This window comes from Cyprinodon variegatus, unplaced genomic scaffold (assembly GCF_000732505.1).
Source record: "Cyprinodon variegatus isolate N-32 unplaced genomic scaffold, C_variegatus-1.0 Scaffold164, whole genome shotgun sequence".
Taxonomy (NCBI): Eukaryota; Metazoa; Chordata; class Actinopteri; order Cyprinodontiformes; family Cyprinodontidae; genus Cyprinodon; species Cyprinodon variegatus.
The window spans coordinates 519979-535452 of NW_015150617.1; the positions used below are offsets into that span (position 1 = coordinate 519979).

The 15474-nt window shown below is 39.1% G+C and overlaps 2 protein-coding genes across 2 annotated transcripts in view; both read right to left on the bottom strand.

Annotated features, from left to right (window-relative positions):
• Positions 1 to 1511: 1511 nt before the first annotated feature.
• sptssa (serine palmitoyltransferase small subunit A) lies at positions 1512 to 9056 on the bottom strand. Its single transcript, XM_015378082.1, has 2 exons — positions 8874 to 9056; positions 1512 to 3680 (listed from the first exon to the last, which is right to left on the bottom strand). The coding sequence occupies exons 1-2, from the start codon at positions 8974 to 8976 to the stop codon at positions 3577 to 3579; spliced, it is 207 nt and encodes a 68-aa protein (XP_015233568.1). The 5' UTR covers positions 8977 to 9056; the 3' UTR covers positions 1512 to 3576.
• A 1995-nt stretch (positions 9057 to 11051) lies between these two features.
• eapp (E2F-associated phosphoprotein) overlaps positions 11052 to 15474 on the bottom strand; it is a 22044-nt gene continuing 17621 nt past the window's right edge. Inside the window, exons 2-6 of the mRNA XM_015378093.1 lie at positions 14807 to 15039; positions 14436 to 14540; positions 13786 to 13894; positions 12689 to 12817; positions 11052 to 11879 (exon numbers count right to left, since the gene is read on the bottom strand). Coding sequence (XP_015233579.1) covers positions 11588 to 11879; positions 12689 to 12817; positions 13786 to 13894; positions 14436 to 14540; positions 14807 to 15039 — 868 coding nt within the window. The 3' untranslated portion in view covers positions 11052 to 11587. The remainder of the gene's footprint in view (positions 11880 to 12688; positions 12818 to 13785; positions 13895 to 14435; positions 14541 to 14806; positions 15040 to 15474) is intronic.

The following is a 15474-nucleotide window of genomic DNA, read 5'->3' on the forward strand; positions in this document are numbered from 1 at the left end:
GACAGTTTAATCAGTATCAGGTGGGATTAAGAGGAATTTTCTGCTATAACATGTGAAGTAAAGAATAAAACAGTAAAGCTCAACTTTCATGTACGTAAAACCTTTCAAATTTCAAGTTCTGCACGTTGGAATCGAAGCGGAGTTAACTCGGGTTGTTCTTTCTACTCCGTGCGCGCTCCCGACGAGGGGATACAAATTTTCGCAGGGATAACTACCTTGGCACGACACCGGAGTGCATCTAGCAATTACTGCTCTCCGCATCATCGTCCGCCATAGCAAGACCCAGAATAGTGACCTTTGTCGGGTATTAATGGCGTTCAGGTCGGATAAATGTGACGTAGCTGTTCAGACACAGGTCGCATTTTAAATTGTCGGATTCAGAACCACATAGCCGAGTGGCCTGGGTCGCTTTGGAAACTATCGGATCTGTGGTGTTCAAACAGCCATGAAAACATCAGATGCAGGTATGAGCCAAGAAATGGGATTTGGGTCACTTCAGTCTGCAGTTTTTCCAATGCGACCCAGGTCTGAAAGGCAGTTTTGCTGCAATGGACTAACCTGCAGCATCATTTTTTCACTGAATTCAGCCGTCTGTAGGTTGATTATTTTCATTTCCATCACATGATGTGGCATCCTTTTGTTCCCAACACTTCATCCAGTCCATATCAGTAGAAATAAACTATAAATCATCATTGAGATCTGATGTGTTTTCAGTGTTACTTTTATTTTTTTGAGCAGTGTATTTGGAAATGTGAACATCGACACACAAAAAAAAATTGGATTTCACAAAAAACATCAAGGCCAGCTGTGTGAACGTAGCCTAATTCTAAAAAGTTTAAGTCAATTCTTAATGTCTTTTCTGTTGAGCATTGATTCCCAACCGGGGGTAATTGTACCCCTAGTGGTCCGAAAGTGCATTGCAAGGGGCACATGAAAAATATTTTATTTCTCAGGTAGTAAAATAAAGTAAGGCTGGGAGGACAACTAAAAAAATAAAACTTTTGTTTGTTTTGTTTTTAAACAAAAAGACATTTACTGTCACATGTTCATCTTCAGCCAGAGTACCCGGAGAGAACCCACGCAAGCTCAGGGAGAACATGCAGAAAGACCCCAGGAATCGCACCCAGAACCTTCTTGCTGCAAGGCAGCAGTGCTACCCACTGATCCCAGCCACATATCCATCCATGAAAATACTGTCTAATATTAAACTTGACCTTAGTGCGTACTTTAGATGAAAAATATAGAAAGTTAAACTACAATAATTTAAATGTATTTTCAAATAAAGATTTTACTCAGTATGACTTATAAGACGACTTTAAATCATAAACATTTATATATAAGTAATTAATAAGGACCACTCAGTTTTACCTTCACCTCTGGTCATAATGACAAAAGGTTTACTCTATATTAAAATGATTAAACACTCAAAAGTAGGTAAAACAGAACTTTAATAAGTTCACACACACACACATATATGAAAATATATATAGATATATCTATACATAGATATATCTATATATATCTATATATAGATAGAACAGTATTACAATGGATTCACAAAACAAATTATTGGACTACAAAACTTTACAAATATGTATACAAGATTATATACATTGAAAAAGATCGTGTCACAGATTTCTAAAGGTCAACTGTGGCAGTGGGAGTTTATATCAACCAATAAATGGAAACAAAATATCCAAAGAACAGAGGTCCAAATTTCCACACCTGGAAATCTGAGAGCAGAAGGATTTAGATTGAAGCTGCAGTGAAGTTCACTATTGCCTAGAGAGTTGACTTTTGGTCCAAGCATTTCAGAGATAAAATCTGATTAAATACCAAAGAACGTTTACCGTCTGCTATCTTCAACAAATAGACAATCCAGTCTCATCTCAGATAAACTGAATGGGAAAACTTCAAGAAAAAATAAATTATTTTAAATGGAAAAATGAATGCAAATCAAAAAAACAAGCACATTTATAGTTATGCTACGTTCAGACCGCTAGCAGCAGAAGTAGCTAGTTTCCATGAAATGTCGATGGCTGACATGTATCAAGGCAAAGCAAAAGGTCCTGCAGCGCGTCTGAGCAGCTAAAGCAGCGTCTCATGAGCTTCTGAGGCGCTTCAGAAGCAGCAGCTGCTGGAGTTGGAAAAATTTAACATTTGCTGCTCAACACTCCACATCAACCAATCAGCTGGCAGGGAGACAGACAGCACTGCTGATGCAGAGCGCTATGATCACCCCTCTGAAACCGTTTAACACCTAAATTAACTTAAAATTTCAAAAACCTGCCAGGAAAATATGCTAGATTTGAACATTCTGGTGCCTGCAGTTTGGATTATGTGAAAAACACCTTCCAGCCGCCACGAATAGTAGCGGAAAACCACAGAGAGGCGACCAGGCCACAACTGAACGGTATTCCCGGTGACAGCTCGCCGCCATTGTACGGGGGTCTGAGTGGCTCAGACAGAGAGAGAATATTCATCTGGATGAACAGAGGACGTTTTCAGGTGGACCTTCTCACTTAAAAACATATTAAAACAACTTTTTACCCGCTGATCACAGCTAATATAGCTGCCATTGTTCCAGGCAAAGAAAGGATAGAGTAGCTCCGCCCACCGCGCATCAGTCTCACTTTACCACCGAGCAGCAAAGATACTTCAGCCGCGCATCAGAACTAAACTAAAAGCATCAGAAATGAAGCTCCTGCTGCGTGCGATCTGAACATAGCATTAGTCATTTCAAAGAGATGTTCACAGGTTTAGATCTATTGCATATAGAGGAAAAAGTCTGCTTTTTTCATTTTATACCTCAGCTTCTTAGTGTAGTTAAAAGTCTTGAAATTGTTAATTAGTGAAGGAGACTTTGTAGCATTATTGGTCAGTTTTAAGTCAGGCAATAAAAGAGAAACCTAATCAACAAAATGTGCTCAAAACTGCAGGATGTTACTTTGGAGTTGGATTCATTTTTTTTAGTTTGAAAAACAAGGATCTGAAGAAAAACTGATGATCACCATTGGTGGGATTTAAAGTAGTTTGTAAAAAGAAAAAAAAAAAAACTGGACAATTATGACTACAACATCCTACTTTGTAAAAGAAAAAAAAATGTTACCTTTAAAGATCAAAACCTCACAGCTTTTGCAACACAGTCAAGTGGCTGGTTTTTGCGGCATGATGCTGTTTTTATTTCAAAGTTAGTGGAATGCTTCAGCTTCCTGACAGATGAAAACCGATGGAAGGAGCCGCCTTAGATGAAGCCCCTTCAGAGACCCGACTCTGCTCCAACAGTGCAACACGGATCCAGTTAAACAACTACAGTATTTCATTTATTGTCCAGTGCTTAAACTACAGGACAAGTTTGATGTGAATAGAAACCAAATAAAGCTCAGTCCATGAACAAAGTGAACACCTTCTGAAACATCTCTTTACCTCCCAGAGGGGGGAAGGACAGTTTCAGGGTTTAAGGCTTTTTCCCGAACAGCCTCCAGCGCAGCATTCCAGTTTGGTTTCAAATGAGGAGAGAAGAGACTTTTAGACAGATGGACAGCAGGCGGAGGGGACGGGCTGAGAGGAACCGGGTCACTGGACCACTTCAAAGTAGTGGAGAATAGCCATGATGTGTTGTGGCATGAAGACGTAGCCGGTGTAGACGGCCATGGCAGCCACAGAGATCAGCAGGGAGTCTGAAAGGGAAAATTAAGGAAGAACTTCGAAATGTGAAAACACTATTAGGCTGTAAGGAACCAAAACACCATTACTTTAGTTTTGGAAGGACAAACAACCATGCTGAAAAAAAAGAAAAAAAGAAATCTTTTTCCTTAAAATAAGTCATTTCTTTCTTGAATTTTGCAGGTAAGTGAGACTTTGCCCATGGAACAAAATTATTTATATTTAAAATAAAAAAGGAACAATTGCATTGTCTCATTTCAAGTGGATATCATCTGATGCTCTTATTTTAAGAGTAAAAATACTCATTCCATATCATCTTATTAGTAATGAGGCATTTGGAGCTAAACTGGATTGATGCTGCGTTGATACTGACACCTGCTGGACATTTAAAGAAACTACAGGGACTGAACTGATGACCAGTACAATGATATCATTTAAGTTATTGTAGTTTATATTTTTATTATTTCATATCTAAGTTTAAATTCAAAAGATGTTTGATATTTTTAGATGCAGGAAATAAATAATGTAAACATGTATCATAACGCAAAAATTTAGGAGAAAATGTAAATGAGGATGCTTGTGGACTAAGATTTTAAATCATATTTTCAAAACAATACAGTAAAACCTAGGAGTAAAAACTAAGAGTCAATTTGAAATTAACTTTAATTCAGATAATTTGAGTTATAACTGAGAGGAAAAGGATGACACAACAAGAAAAATAAAATAAAAACCCAATGGCTAAAACGTTCCCATTCCTTTTAGGCAAAATTCTTGATCATTTTAACGACAAAAAAAGATTAGACATTTTTTTTAGCAGACGCATCATGTTCCCAGATATGCTTAAACACAACTTACTGAGTCAGTCAGTTAGAAACAACTCCTGTATCGGTCACATAACTTTCTTGAAACGACACGTTTTGACTTATTTCTGCATCGTTTATGCAGAGCATGTCCGCGTGCGGCAGCTTCACCACCTGCTGCTGTAATCTGTAACGGCTGAAACTGTCAGTAATCAGCTGGGGGAAAATAGATTGATAAAAAATACTTTGAAAGACTTCATATAAACATCCAGTTCTGACGGTGCAGGAAACCTCAGAGTGCAGGACTGCAGCTAGACTCTCTCAATTTTATCACTACTGACAGAATTCCAGACATACTATTGGAGCGCAACGATTTTGCCAAAAATCTAAATGTTTTTTTTAAACCAAAACTATAAAAGATTTTCTTCCTCCACTAGAATTCTGTTGTTTTATTTGAGGGTTTCATTGTTTCAATGACCTTGAAAGCTTGCTTGTCCAGAGGTCATTGTTGCAGGACTTAAGTTACTATTATGTGGAAAACTGCTCACTTCTGTTGGATTGAAAAAGTCAACATCCAGCTCATTTCAAACTGGGTGCCACTGAAATGTGAAAACTGTTTTACGTAATTTGCAATTAAACTGCAAAATGCAGTTAATTTGAAAGCCCTTGTACCTGTTCATGGAAAATCAAACTGCCCTATGTTTGGCTACCTAAATGTGGCACAGAGGGAGTGGAAAAGGTTTTCCATGCAGACATAAACACAGCTTTGTATGCACTAAAGAATGACGTAGTGCTACAGTAAACAAAGCATGGCTAAAAAAAGCAGATTACGCTGGCTGCGATACTAGTGATGGTCACAGTAGGGAATAACACTACATCCTGGGCATTCAGCACGCCTGTACAACTTTTCTATGCTTCTCCTTGACCCAGAGTCGACCTCAGTGGATGGCCGCTCACACTGGGCTTGGTTCTGAGGGAGGCTTCTTGCTAAACAGCAGAGTTTCTCCTCTCTACTGTCGCTGCATGCATGCTTGGTGTGAGGGATTTCTATAGAGTCAACGACAAAAGGCAAAGTGTTGCATAAAGTGAGTACAGTAGGAGCGTGTCCGGCAAAGTCAATGGCTGTTTCTCAATTCACAAGAACGCCAATACGGACTCGTGTTCTGGCCAAGTATGTTCTTAAGGAGAACACAGGAAAGTGTGGACTCTGGGAGAACGGGAGCATAAATATGGGTCAATTGGAACAGAAGTATAGTCGTGACGTCACCACACGCTCAGCTCGTCTGGAGCTGCATTTCACCTCCTGGTATTAATAGTCTCCAGAAAATATTACATCATTCTTACTTTCTTCATTTAGTGGGGGAATAATAACAAAGCCAGATTAATAAAAAAAATCAAATGAACATTTTGCCAAATAAAAAAAAAATCCCCATCAGAGCCAGCGGTACTTCACACATGGCTATGCCAAGAGAGGGCTACTGCTGATGAGCTAACATTAGCCCTGGCTGTGGTTAGCCTCGGAGGTCCGCTGGTTGGGCTAACATTAGCCCTGGCTGTGGTTAGCCTCGGAGGTCCGCTGGTTGGGCTAACATTAGCCCTGGCTGTGGTTAGCCTCGGAGGTCCGCTGGTTGCCGTGGTCCTCTCAATGTTAATAGTAACATAAAAAAGAGAACTTAACTTAATACTCTGAGCTCTGTGAGCGCTAACCTGGAAGCTGCCCCAGTGCATGCTGGGACAGCTGTCAATCTCAAGAATGGAAAAGTCTGCTCTGATGCATGCTGGGTAATTAGGGAGGGGTGAGAACATTTAGGGGCCTTTGTTCGTTCTCGGTCTTGCGTTCTTGTGACTTGGAACAGCACTAGAGCTGATGACGTTTCACAAGTACATGGGGATGCACAAGTACACACATTGAAAAAAACGGCCAATGAGTCGATGCAATCAGCCGTTTTTCTTTAGATAGAAAACTTTAAACCCGTCTGACTGGATAATCTGGTTGTTTCTGTAAAATTCCTTGAGATGAGATGTTTTTAAAATTAGCACTATATAAATAAACTGTAATGGATTTTACCGTATACATTAGCAACTCATCACCTGCTGCCAGCAACACTCATGCTGTTACTACAGGAGGGGGAGAGGTGTCCCCCATTTGCTGGGGGGGTACTGACATCTCCAGGTAAGTTCCCACTCAACTCTAATGAGTCTAATTTTTAGCAGGTTGTCTTGGGGAGCTGCCTGTTACAAACAATCACTGGGTATGGCAATACGTTTAAGATTTAAGCAGTTAATTTCTCCATCTGGATAACATTAATGAATATCTCGAAAGTCATTCTGAATTTCAATTGAGTTTTGATTAGACAAAATTATCTGGCAGGCATCAGTAATGAGCATCTGGTTTTGAGATCATATCTCGGACAGCTTGCCATACACGGCACAGAGCAAGTTTGCTTCACGGTGTAATAAAACCGAAAGAGGTTCTTTCTGCTTGCCGCTTCCAGCTGTGTTCAACTCAGCAGGTTCTATGTAATGAGAGCCGGTGTTCTGTCAGATCAGCATACCTCGTCAGACCAGCATACCCATAGTCAAAACCCATTTATCCCCGACGGTCATGCATCCCTTTAGCCATGTACAAAAAAAACTATTTAATTACTCACTTTTTGTTGATTTTGAAGCGTATGGCAACCTGACCTTAAATTGTTTGTTTTTTGTACATGATTAAAGGGATACACGCCCGTTGAGGTAGTTTAAAGTCTATTTTTCATACAAAACTAAAGGGATAAACACAAACCGGAGGTCTTGCGCATGTGTATTGACGAATGGTATGCTTATCTGATGGGGTATGCTCATCTGACAGAACACCGGCTTCCCTGGATGTACAAATATACTTGGTTTCAATTAATTAATATAGCTCAGTTTTCAGCTCCACCAGCTGCTCCAGGGGCTGGACCATCACCTCCAGCAGTACTGCCCTCTATCCAGAACCTAGTCAGGAGTGGCTCTGCTGCTGCAGGAAGACTGATCATCCTTGGGTGAGTTTTTGGAATGAAAGAGCTTTGCCTCCGCTATGCGTCTTACATCACAACCACATCCAGTCCCCGATTGGTTTATGTAACACCAACAAAGAACTTCTGATTTTTCCTTTTCTGCAAAACTTTGCTCTCCTCTCCCCATGCATCCATCGCCCCTATAACTGCCTAGCAGCTTCACTCCGATAACCAAATACGTCCTTAGATCACAAACGTTGTACCGCCGGCCGCGTAGTCAAGCCTTAATATAAGGTTGCACGGGGATAACATGGAAATCATTCTCTCTGGTTGCCACATTCACCATGAACCTTTATTGTAAAACAACTGGACCCTAAAAGTAGAGATTGCATCCGCTCTTTTGAATTCCCTCTTGATATCTGTATTAAGATTAAACCGAACAACAGCAGATTATTCCCCATAAGCTGTCAGGCGATGGCAGAAAGAATCTGGGATGTTTTTTTTAATCGGTGTAACCCCCTGCTGCTTCAATAAACAAAAATCCATAAATAAAAATATGATATTCCATTAAATGTAGCTGCATTTAAAAGTTGAATTACTCTGTAAAATGTTAATCATAATGGTTTATAATTAAAGGATAACATATCATTACATGATACTAACATTGTTTCTGTATTTGCTTAGAAAGAACAGTAAAAAACGTCCTTGTTTTGTGAATATTTTACTTGAATTGTTTTAATCTCGCTGTAATTTAAAGGAAAAATTTTCCTTTAAACGTTTAAAGTACTTTCAGAAGTTTGAATTCTGAATATTTTCTTACTTTTCCTCTAAGTTTTTGTTAAACGTCAGCTGATCTGCTAAAGCCTGACCTAGATGTGGTTCCTTCAGCTAAATGTTTGTGAAATGGGTTTATAAGAAAAAATTACCCGAATAAACATGCGGCGAATAGTAAAACTGATGATTTATGATTGAAAACGTTTTTTTTTTAGGATTGGTAAAAACGCAGAAGTGACGCAATTAACAAAATTTATTTCAAATCTTAAACCTCAGAAAATCAGTCATTTACTCAGTCTCCTTAATAATTTAACATCTGTCAGTTTTGTTTAGACTGGTCGGTTTAATCTTAAACGAATGTAAAATATCACCGGTTCCAGTTTTTAAACAAGAACAGATCTGTCATAAAATCTCCTCATCTTGAGGAAATAGGTGTAACAAAACTTTTAGATAAAAGATATAAACTGTAAAATAAAATAAAGTTCCGTTCTTCATAACCACAAACCCACGTAGGTTAAGATTTCCACCGGACACGAAGGTAAATCAACACAATCGAGCTAAATTTGTGTTAAACTGTATGACCATTAGCTTAAAGCTAAGGTTAGCTTCCATTAGCAACAGCTTTGAGTCATGGCGACATAGAAAAGGATACTGAACACGGTCCTCTCCCACGGCTCCAGCATATACAGGGCTGTCACCAGGAGGTACTGGTAGTAAAACCAGGACAGCTGCTTCCAACAGTCTCCAAGCGCCATGATCCAACTTCCAAACACCGAACTTAGCTGTTAGCCTCGCTGATTCTTCTTCCGGCGTTTCCCAGAGCAGCTAGCTTCCTGGAACGTTTCCTGAGGGGCTCATTTCCAACCAATCACAGCTCACTTCCTGAACTTACGACGGCAGGGTAGACAGTTTTTATTTACTTATTTTATTTCGAGAATAAAGTTCTAATTAACGACAATAAAGTCTTGACTTTACATGAATAAAGTCCTAATATTATGAGAATAATGTTAAAACACAAAGCACACAGGAAAGCAGGAAAGCTTTGAACTCCGACCAAAACCTGAGTCCACTTTGACATAAAACATGCTCTACGTTCCTCATTTTAGGGAAGAAAGTGCTTCTTGTAAGAGTTGTCATAAAATAAAACTTTATTCTTTTAATATTAGGACTTTCTCCTCAGTGTGTCCCAGCCCCCCCCTTCAGTGTCCACCATATTGGATCAGTCCATTTGCTGCACATGTTCAGAAAGGTCCAAACAGACAGCAGCAAACCATTTGAAAACAAACCATGCAAAGAGCAGTGTTGCCAACTTAGCGCTTTAGTCGCTATATTTAGCCACTTTTCAGACCCCTCTAGCACTTTGATTTCTAAAAAGCTCCTAGCGCCAAATCTAGAGACTTTTTTCTGCTACTGGAGACTTTGGAGACAACATCTAAAAGCAGCGAACTCTGCTCTCCAGAGCGAGTAGATTGGTAACCCCGCCTCCTGCTCTCCTCTATCTTGTCTGCTGTCATGATTCATGCAGCTATTATTTCATCCAAATGAAAAATGGAGAACAGATAAGCAGATCATGGCTTGTCTACAGTGAAAAGAAGGACTGGGTTATTTACTTTGGCCTTTTTGGAAACACAGGAAGGAGCAATCAGCTAAGTGAGCTTAGTGCTTGGAAAAAATCTTTCATTCCTTTAGAGACAGCATGAAAAGTCAGCTGAGTACAAAACATAGAGAGGAAAACAAGAAGAAAAGGGACAAGAAGAGAGGGACACAACCTAGAACAGATAATGGATGTCTATTCTATTAACATTTATCTATCTGGAGAATGGGGCTGTTTGATGTGTTGTCTTCTCAATTTAGAGGGCCCCTGCCTGTCTTTACCTAGGGCCCCACATTTCCTAAATCCACCCATGCTTGTCATTTTATGAATTTATTCTCGTAAAGTTACTTTGTTTTCATAATGTTCTTTTATTTTCCTAATTTTATTCCTTTATTCTTGAAATAAAGAAAACTAAATCTCTAGCCTCGGTCTAATACTCCGTCATATGAACTGACTTCATTGTGGTTTCACAGATATTTACTTTAAAAAAAAAAAAATTATTTACATTTATTGATCTCATTTCTCATTTTCTAATGTCTTAATACTTTAGAGTCGGATCTACAGGCTTTTGGAAGATAAACAGACTCAGTTTCACAGGACTGTAATTAGATCCAAACGTTTGCTCAGCTGTTCTATAGAGAAAACACCATAAAAAACATTAACACTACTGAAAAATAAGGCCCAGCATTTTTAGTTATATTAGGAAGAAAATAAGTCAGGTAATAGATTTTAACTTTAGAACCAGAGTAATTAAAGAGCCACATTTCCGTTTTTATTAATGGAATCTGACTGCATGACAGATTAATAAGTTTTTAATTGCAGAGGGAAATTATTTGTGAAAAGTAGATTTACTCCTTATTAATAAGCACTTTTTGCTAAATATAATTTTATCGTAAAAAAAAAAAACTGTTGTTCAGGAAATCAACATTTTTTAATTTGTTAGGCTGAAAATGCAGCAAATTTGAGATTATGGATTTATAAGTTAAAAGGAAGTAGAATCACACGTAAAATAAAGCTGCACGTTTTTCTTTCAGCTGTACATTAATGTAAAGTTCAAATGTACAATTATTGGTTGTTAGGTACCCAGCTGATCCGGGGTCAGGTCGTGCGGGTAGCGGCTTCAGCAGGGTCCATCAGTCCCTCTCCCTGGTCACTTGGTCGAGCTCCTCCGGGGGAATCCCATGGCGTTCCCAGGCCAGCCAAGAAACAAAGTCCCTCCAGCGTGTCCTGGGGTCTTGCCTAAGGACCCACACCTGCAGCTCATTCTTCCCAGGCTTCCTGTTTGCAGGACAGGTGACTTCCCACTTGAGCCAGACGCTGAGCTAGCTAGCTAACCGATATAAACTATATTCAAACTCAATCAGCCTGAATCTTTCAGTCTGGTAAACATTTTAGTTTATAGGTAATCCATTACAAACACGACTTTATGGCCGCGTGTCAGATGATGGTTGGTTAAATTAAGAAAAATGTAACACTGGGAACAATATTAGCACTGGATTATTATTTTGAGCTGTGCAAAAGAAGGCAGGAAAAACCACTGAAGCTTCTTTAAATCTCTAATTTTATCCTTTTAAGAAAAAAGTTTGGATCTAATATTTGGTTCTAGTAAAGTGGTACATTTGGCAGAATCCAGTAAACCCCATGAAAACCATTGTTTATTTACACATGATGCCAGTACAGTAGACTGGATTTATTACCAGCTATGGAAATATAAAAAACGGATGAAACAGATGAAGGTTCAAGCGGAGGAACACAGAAGAGTTCAGTCAACCTCAGCAGTGGCTGGCCAGTATGTTGAAAAAATGGTACACCTCGTCTTTGTCGAACACGGCCACCTCCGTGGAACACTCGGTACATTTCACCGGGTGATAAATCTCCTCCGGCTCCATCCCGGCTGCCGTTGGGCCGGTAGCCCCGTTTGATGACAACAACGCCTTTTGGCCCCTCCTCCTCTTCCTCGAGTTTTTTTTATCCGGCTCCGTTTTGTAGCGCAGCACCTCATCCGTCTTCACGACGCAGTTCATCACGAACATGGCTCGGTACTGTGTGCGGTACTTTTCATGCCTAAACGGACACAAGTTGTTTAAGCATTAGTGATCTCACACAGAAGGCTTAAATGACGTAATATTGATTTTATGGACAAATCGCAGCACAAGTTTAGCAGTATTGTCATTTCCCTACGCTAGAAGAATGATACAGTCATATGAAAAAGTTTGGGCACCCCAGTTACTCTTAATTATTTTAAGTTCTAAATATTTGGGTGTGTGCAACAGCTATTTTAGTTTGATATATCTAATAACCGATGGACACGGTAATATCTTAGTATTGAATTGAGATTTATTGGACAGAAATGCGCAATATGCATTAAAACTAAATTTTACAGGTGCAAAAATATGGGAACCTCAGCAAAAAAGAGACATTAATATTTACTAGATCCTCCTTTTGCAAAAAACAACAGCCTCTAGTCGCTTCCTATAGCTTTTAAAGAGTTCCTGGATGATTGGATTTTTGATTAAAAGCTACAGGAAGCGACTAGAAGCTGTTGTTTTTGCAAAAGGAGGATCTAATAAATATTAATGTCTCTTTTTTGCTAATGTTCCCATATTTTTGCACCTGTAAAATTGAGTTTTAATGCATATTGCACATTTTCTGTTAGTGCATTAAACCGAAACGATACTCAAATATTATGGTCCATCAGTTATTAGATATATCAAACTAAAATAGCTGTTTGAAGCACCAAAATATTTAGAAATAAAAATAATAACGATAAATAGGGGAGCCCAAACTTTTTCATATGACTCTACTTTATCATTTTGTGATGTATTCGTTTGTTGATGGAGCAGACGACTAATAAAAACGGCGCTGTTCATCACCTCTGACAGTCCAGGCAGAGCGTTGTCATGCAAGCAGGACAGTTGAGCACAGCATCACTGCTGGGTAACGGCTTAGACTGGCGAGGCCGCGAACGGGACGCCGAGTCCTGCTGCTTTCTGCTTTTATACCTTCACAGGAGAATAAAAGGTTGAATTAGAAGGAGAAGGGAACAAATATACAACATAGGGCTGCAATTAATCCATGAATCTTCAATTAATCGAGAATAAACTCATGAAATTATGAGAATGAAGTCATAATATTAAAAGAATAAAGTTGTGTTTTATAACACCTCTTCCCAGAAGCCCTTTCTTCCCTAAAGTGAGGAATGTGGAGCATCATGTGAAGTTCTACTTTAGCATCAGTTTAAGAAATCAGGAAATCTTTTAGCAGCAGCATCAAACTGGGCAGGAAGTCAAAGTGGACTCTGGTTGCTGATTGGTGGAGCTGGTCAGCCGTCATCTGCTGGGCGGAGCTCCAAGCTTTCTTTCTGAAACCAGTTGTTGTATGATGACTTCATTCTCGCTTTATTTCAACTTCATCTCATAATCATACGACTTTATTTTCGTAATATTACATCTGAAGTCTCATAATGTCACAACTTTAATCTCGTAATATTAGAGATTTATTTAAAAAACATATATTTAAAACCGCTATCCTGGCCCTAATGGTCCATCCTAGGATAGAGCAGATGAAAGATGAAAAAGATTTTTATTTTCAATGCAAATGTTTACATGTTTTGGTATAATTGCTGCTCTAAATGGGTCCATTGACATAATTTTTACTTTAAAACCAATGTTACTCTAGAATACACAGACATTCGTCAAGCACTAGGACCAAGCGGAAAACCGCAGCGCAACCTGAAGCCGACTTCCCTAAGTTTACGTCGCTCACAAGCTCCTGATTGGCTCTCCTTGGCTGTCACTCCCCCCGTCTGTCAGCTAAAGGCTTATTTTACAGTCTCTATACTCCAGATAACGATTGATCTATTAATAAATTAGTTGATGATTATTTCAATAATGGATTCATCTGATTATTGTTTCATCCCTAATAAATTTTACATTTTCATCAGATCCAAACAGACGGCGATGTTTCTAACCTCCTGGAATCCACCCAGGCCTGGTCTCTGTCATCTGCGTCTGGGTCGTACAGCAGCTCATCATTAGTGGGGATGATCCGCCGCCTGCGCCTCTGGTCTGTGGAGCTGCCTGTCACACGTTTATAATCACTGAACACAATTCAACATCTGCAGGTTAAAGCTCGTTTTCTACAGCTTGTATAGGAAGAGAGCAAATGCATTGCTGCTCGCTCCATTTGTTATCTATTGTTAATGTTTGATTATTCATAAAGATTTCTTTTTGTTTAAATTGAGACTTCAGCAGCAGCTATCAGGGATCCGTTGGACAAAAAAAAAATCCTTATAGGCCTGAGAGAGCCTGCGCACTGCTAGAACGTTCCAGGAATAAGTCAATATTTCTTAAATGAAATGTATTTATCCTTAATTTCAGCAGATAAATAAGATGATTGGCCAATAGAATGACATAAGATAATATGCACTTGAATTAAGAGACTGAAAACTTATTTTAAATGTAAATAGTTTTATTTCATTGGCATTTTATTTCTCCACAATTCAAGAAAAAAATGCACCAAATTTAAGATTAATTGATTTAGATTTAAAGTTTCTGCAGGGTATGGCCTGATCTCTAGTTTAAGGTCGTAACTAATGAATCATTCAGACGGACGTCTTACTTGGTTTGTCCTCCTCCTCCGAGTCAGAATCAAAGTAAACCTGGTCATACATCTGAGGGTTGGAACTGCCAGAACCTCCATCGTTACCTGCGGCTCCTCCTCCACCTGTAACAGAACAAACATCCGTTTAACAGAAAGGAGAGTCAGACTAAGGCCTCCATAGCAGCATGGATGAACATGATCAGCCAGCAGAGAAATGTAAACAGTTACCCTGAAATCCCACATCCTCCGTAGCTTTAGCTGTAGTCATGAACTCCTTGTTTTGCCATTTATTGAGGCATCATCATTTAACCATTTCAATAAAAACTGCATTTAGTGAAGTTCATTTCAAGTCACAGAGCGACTTTAAACAGGTTCAGAGATAAATTTACCAGCTGCTGGTCCCCAGGTTCCCTCCATGGTCCTGATGGTGGAGCTCAGTTCTGCCTCCATCTCCTTCTCAAACTCATCTTCACTGGACGACTCGCTCTCCCCGGTCAGATACTCCCTGATCAGCTTCTTTTTCTGCTCTGCAGTCCCGTTCAGCAGCACATCCAGCTCGTCCTCTGAGCTGGAAGAAAGTTTAGGAATATTACGCTTTAAGCCACTTCTTTCTTTCCTTGATCTTCATGCAGATCTTGACCTTTGTACATTTTCTTCACTTGAAATACCATCTTTTATATATTGATGCACTGTAACGGTGTTATAATCCTTTGTTTTCTTTCAAGTCATAAAGGTTGAGTTACATTATAACTTTTAAAGTTATTCTGACACGAGGAGGTTCTCCACTGGTGCAGCTTTTACATAATGAATAGAAAATGGTTCTTAGAGTGGTTCACAAGAGTCCCAAAGACCTTTTCAAGACTCATAGATGTTTTTTTTTTTTTTGCTCCTTATCTGTTCTTAAAATGATTTGTATATCTTCCTTCAACATTGATGTAAAAAGATGCCAGCTACTTATTTACATTTCTATAAAACTTCTTTTTTTATTTACGTAATCTTTTAAAGTTCCCAGCTGAAAATGCCTAAAAAGGCCTCTCCAAATTCAAACTTTAATAGC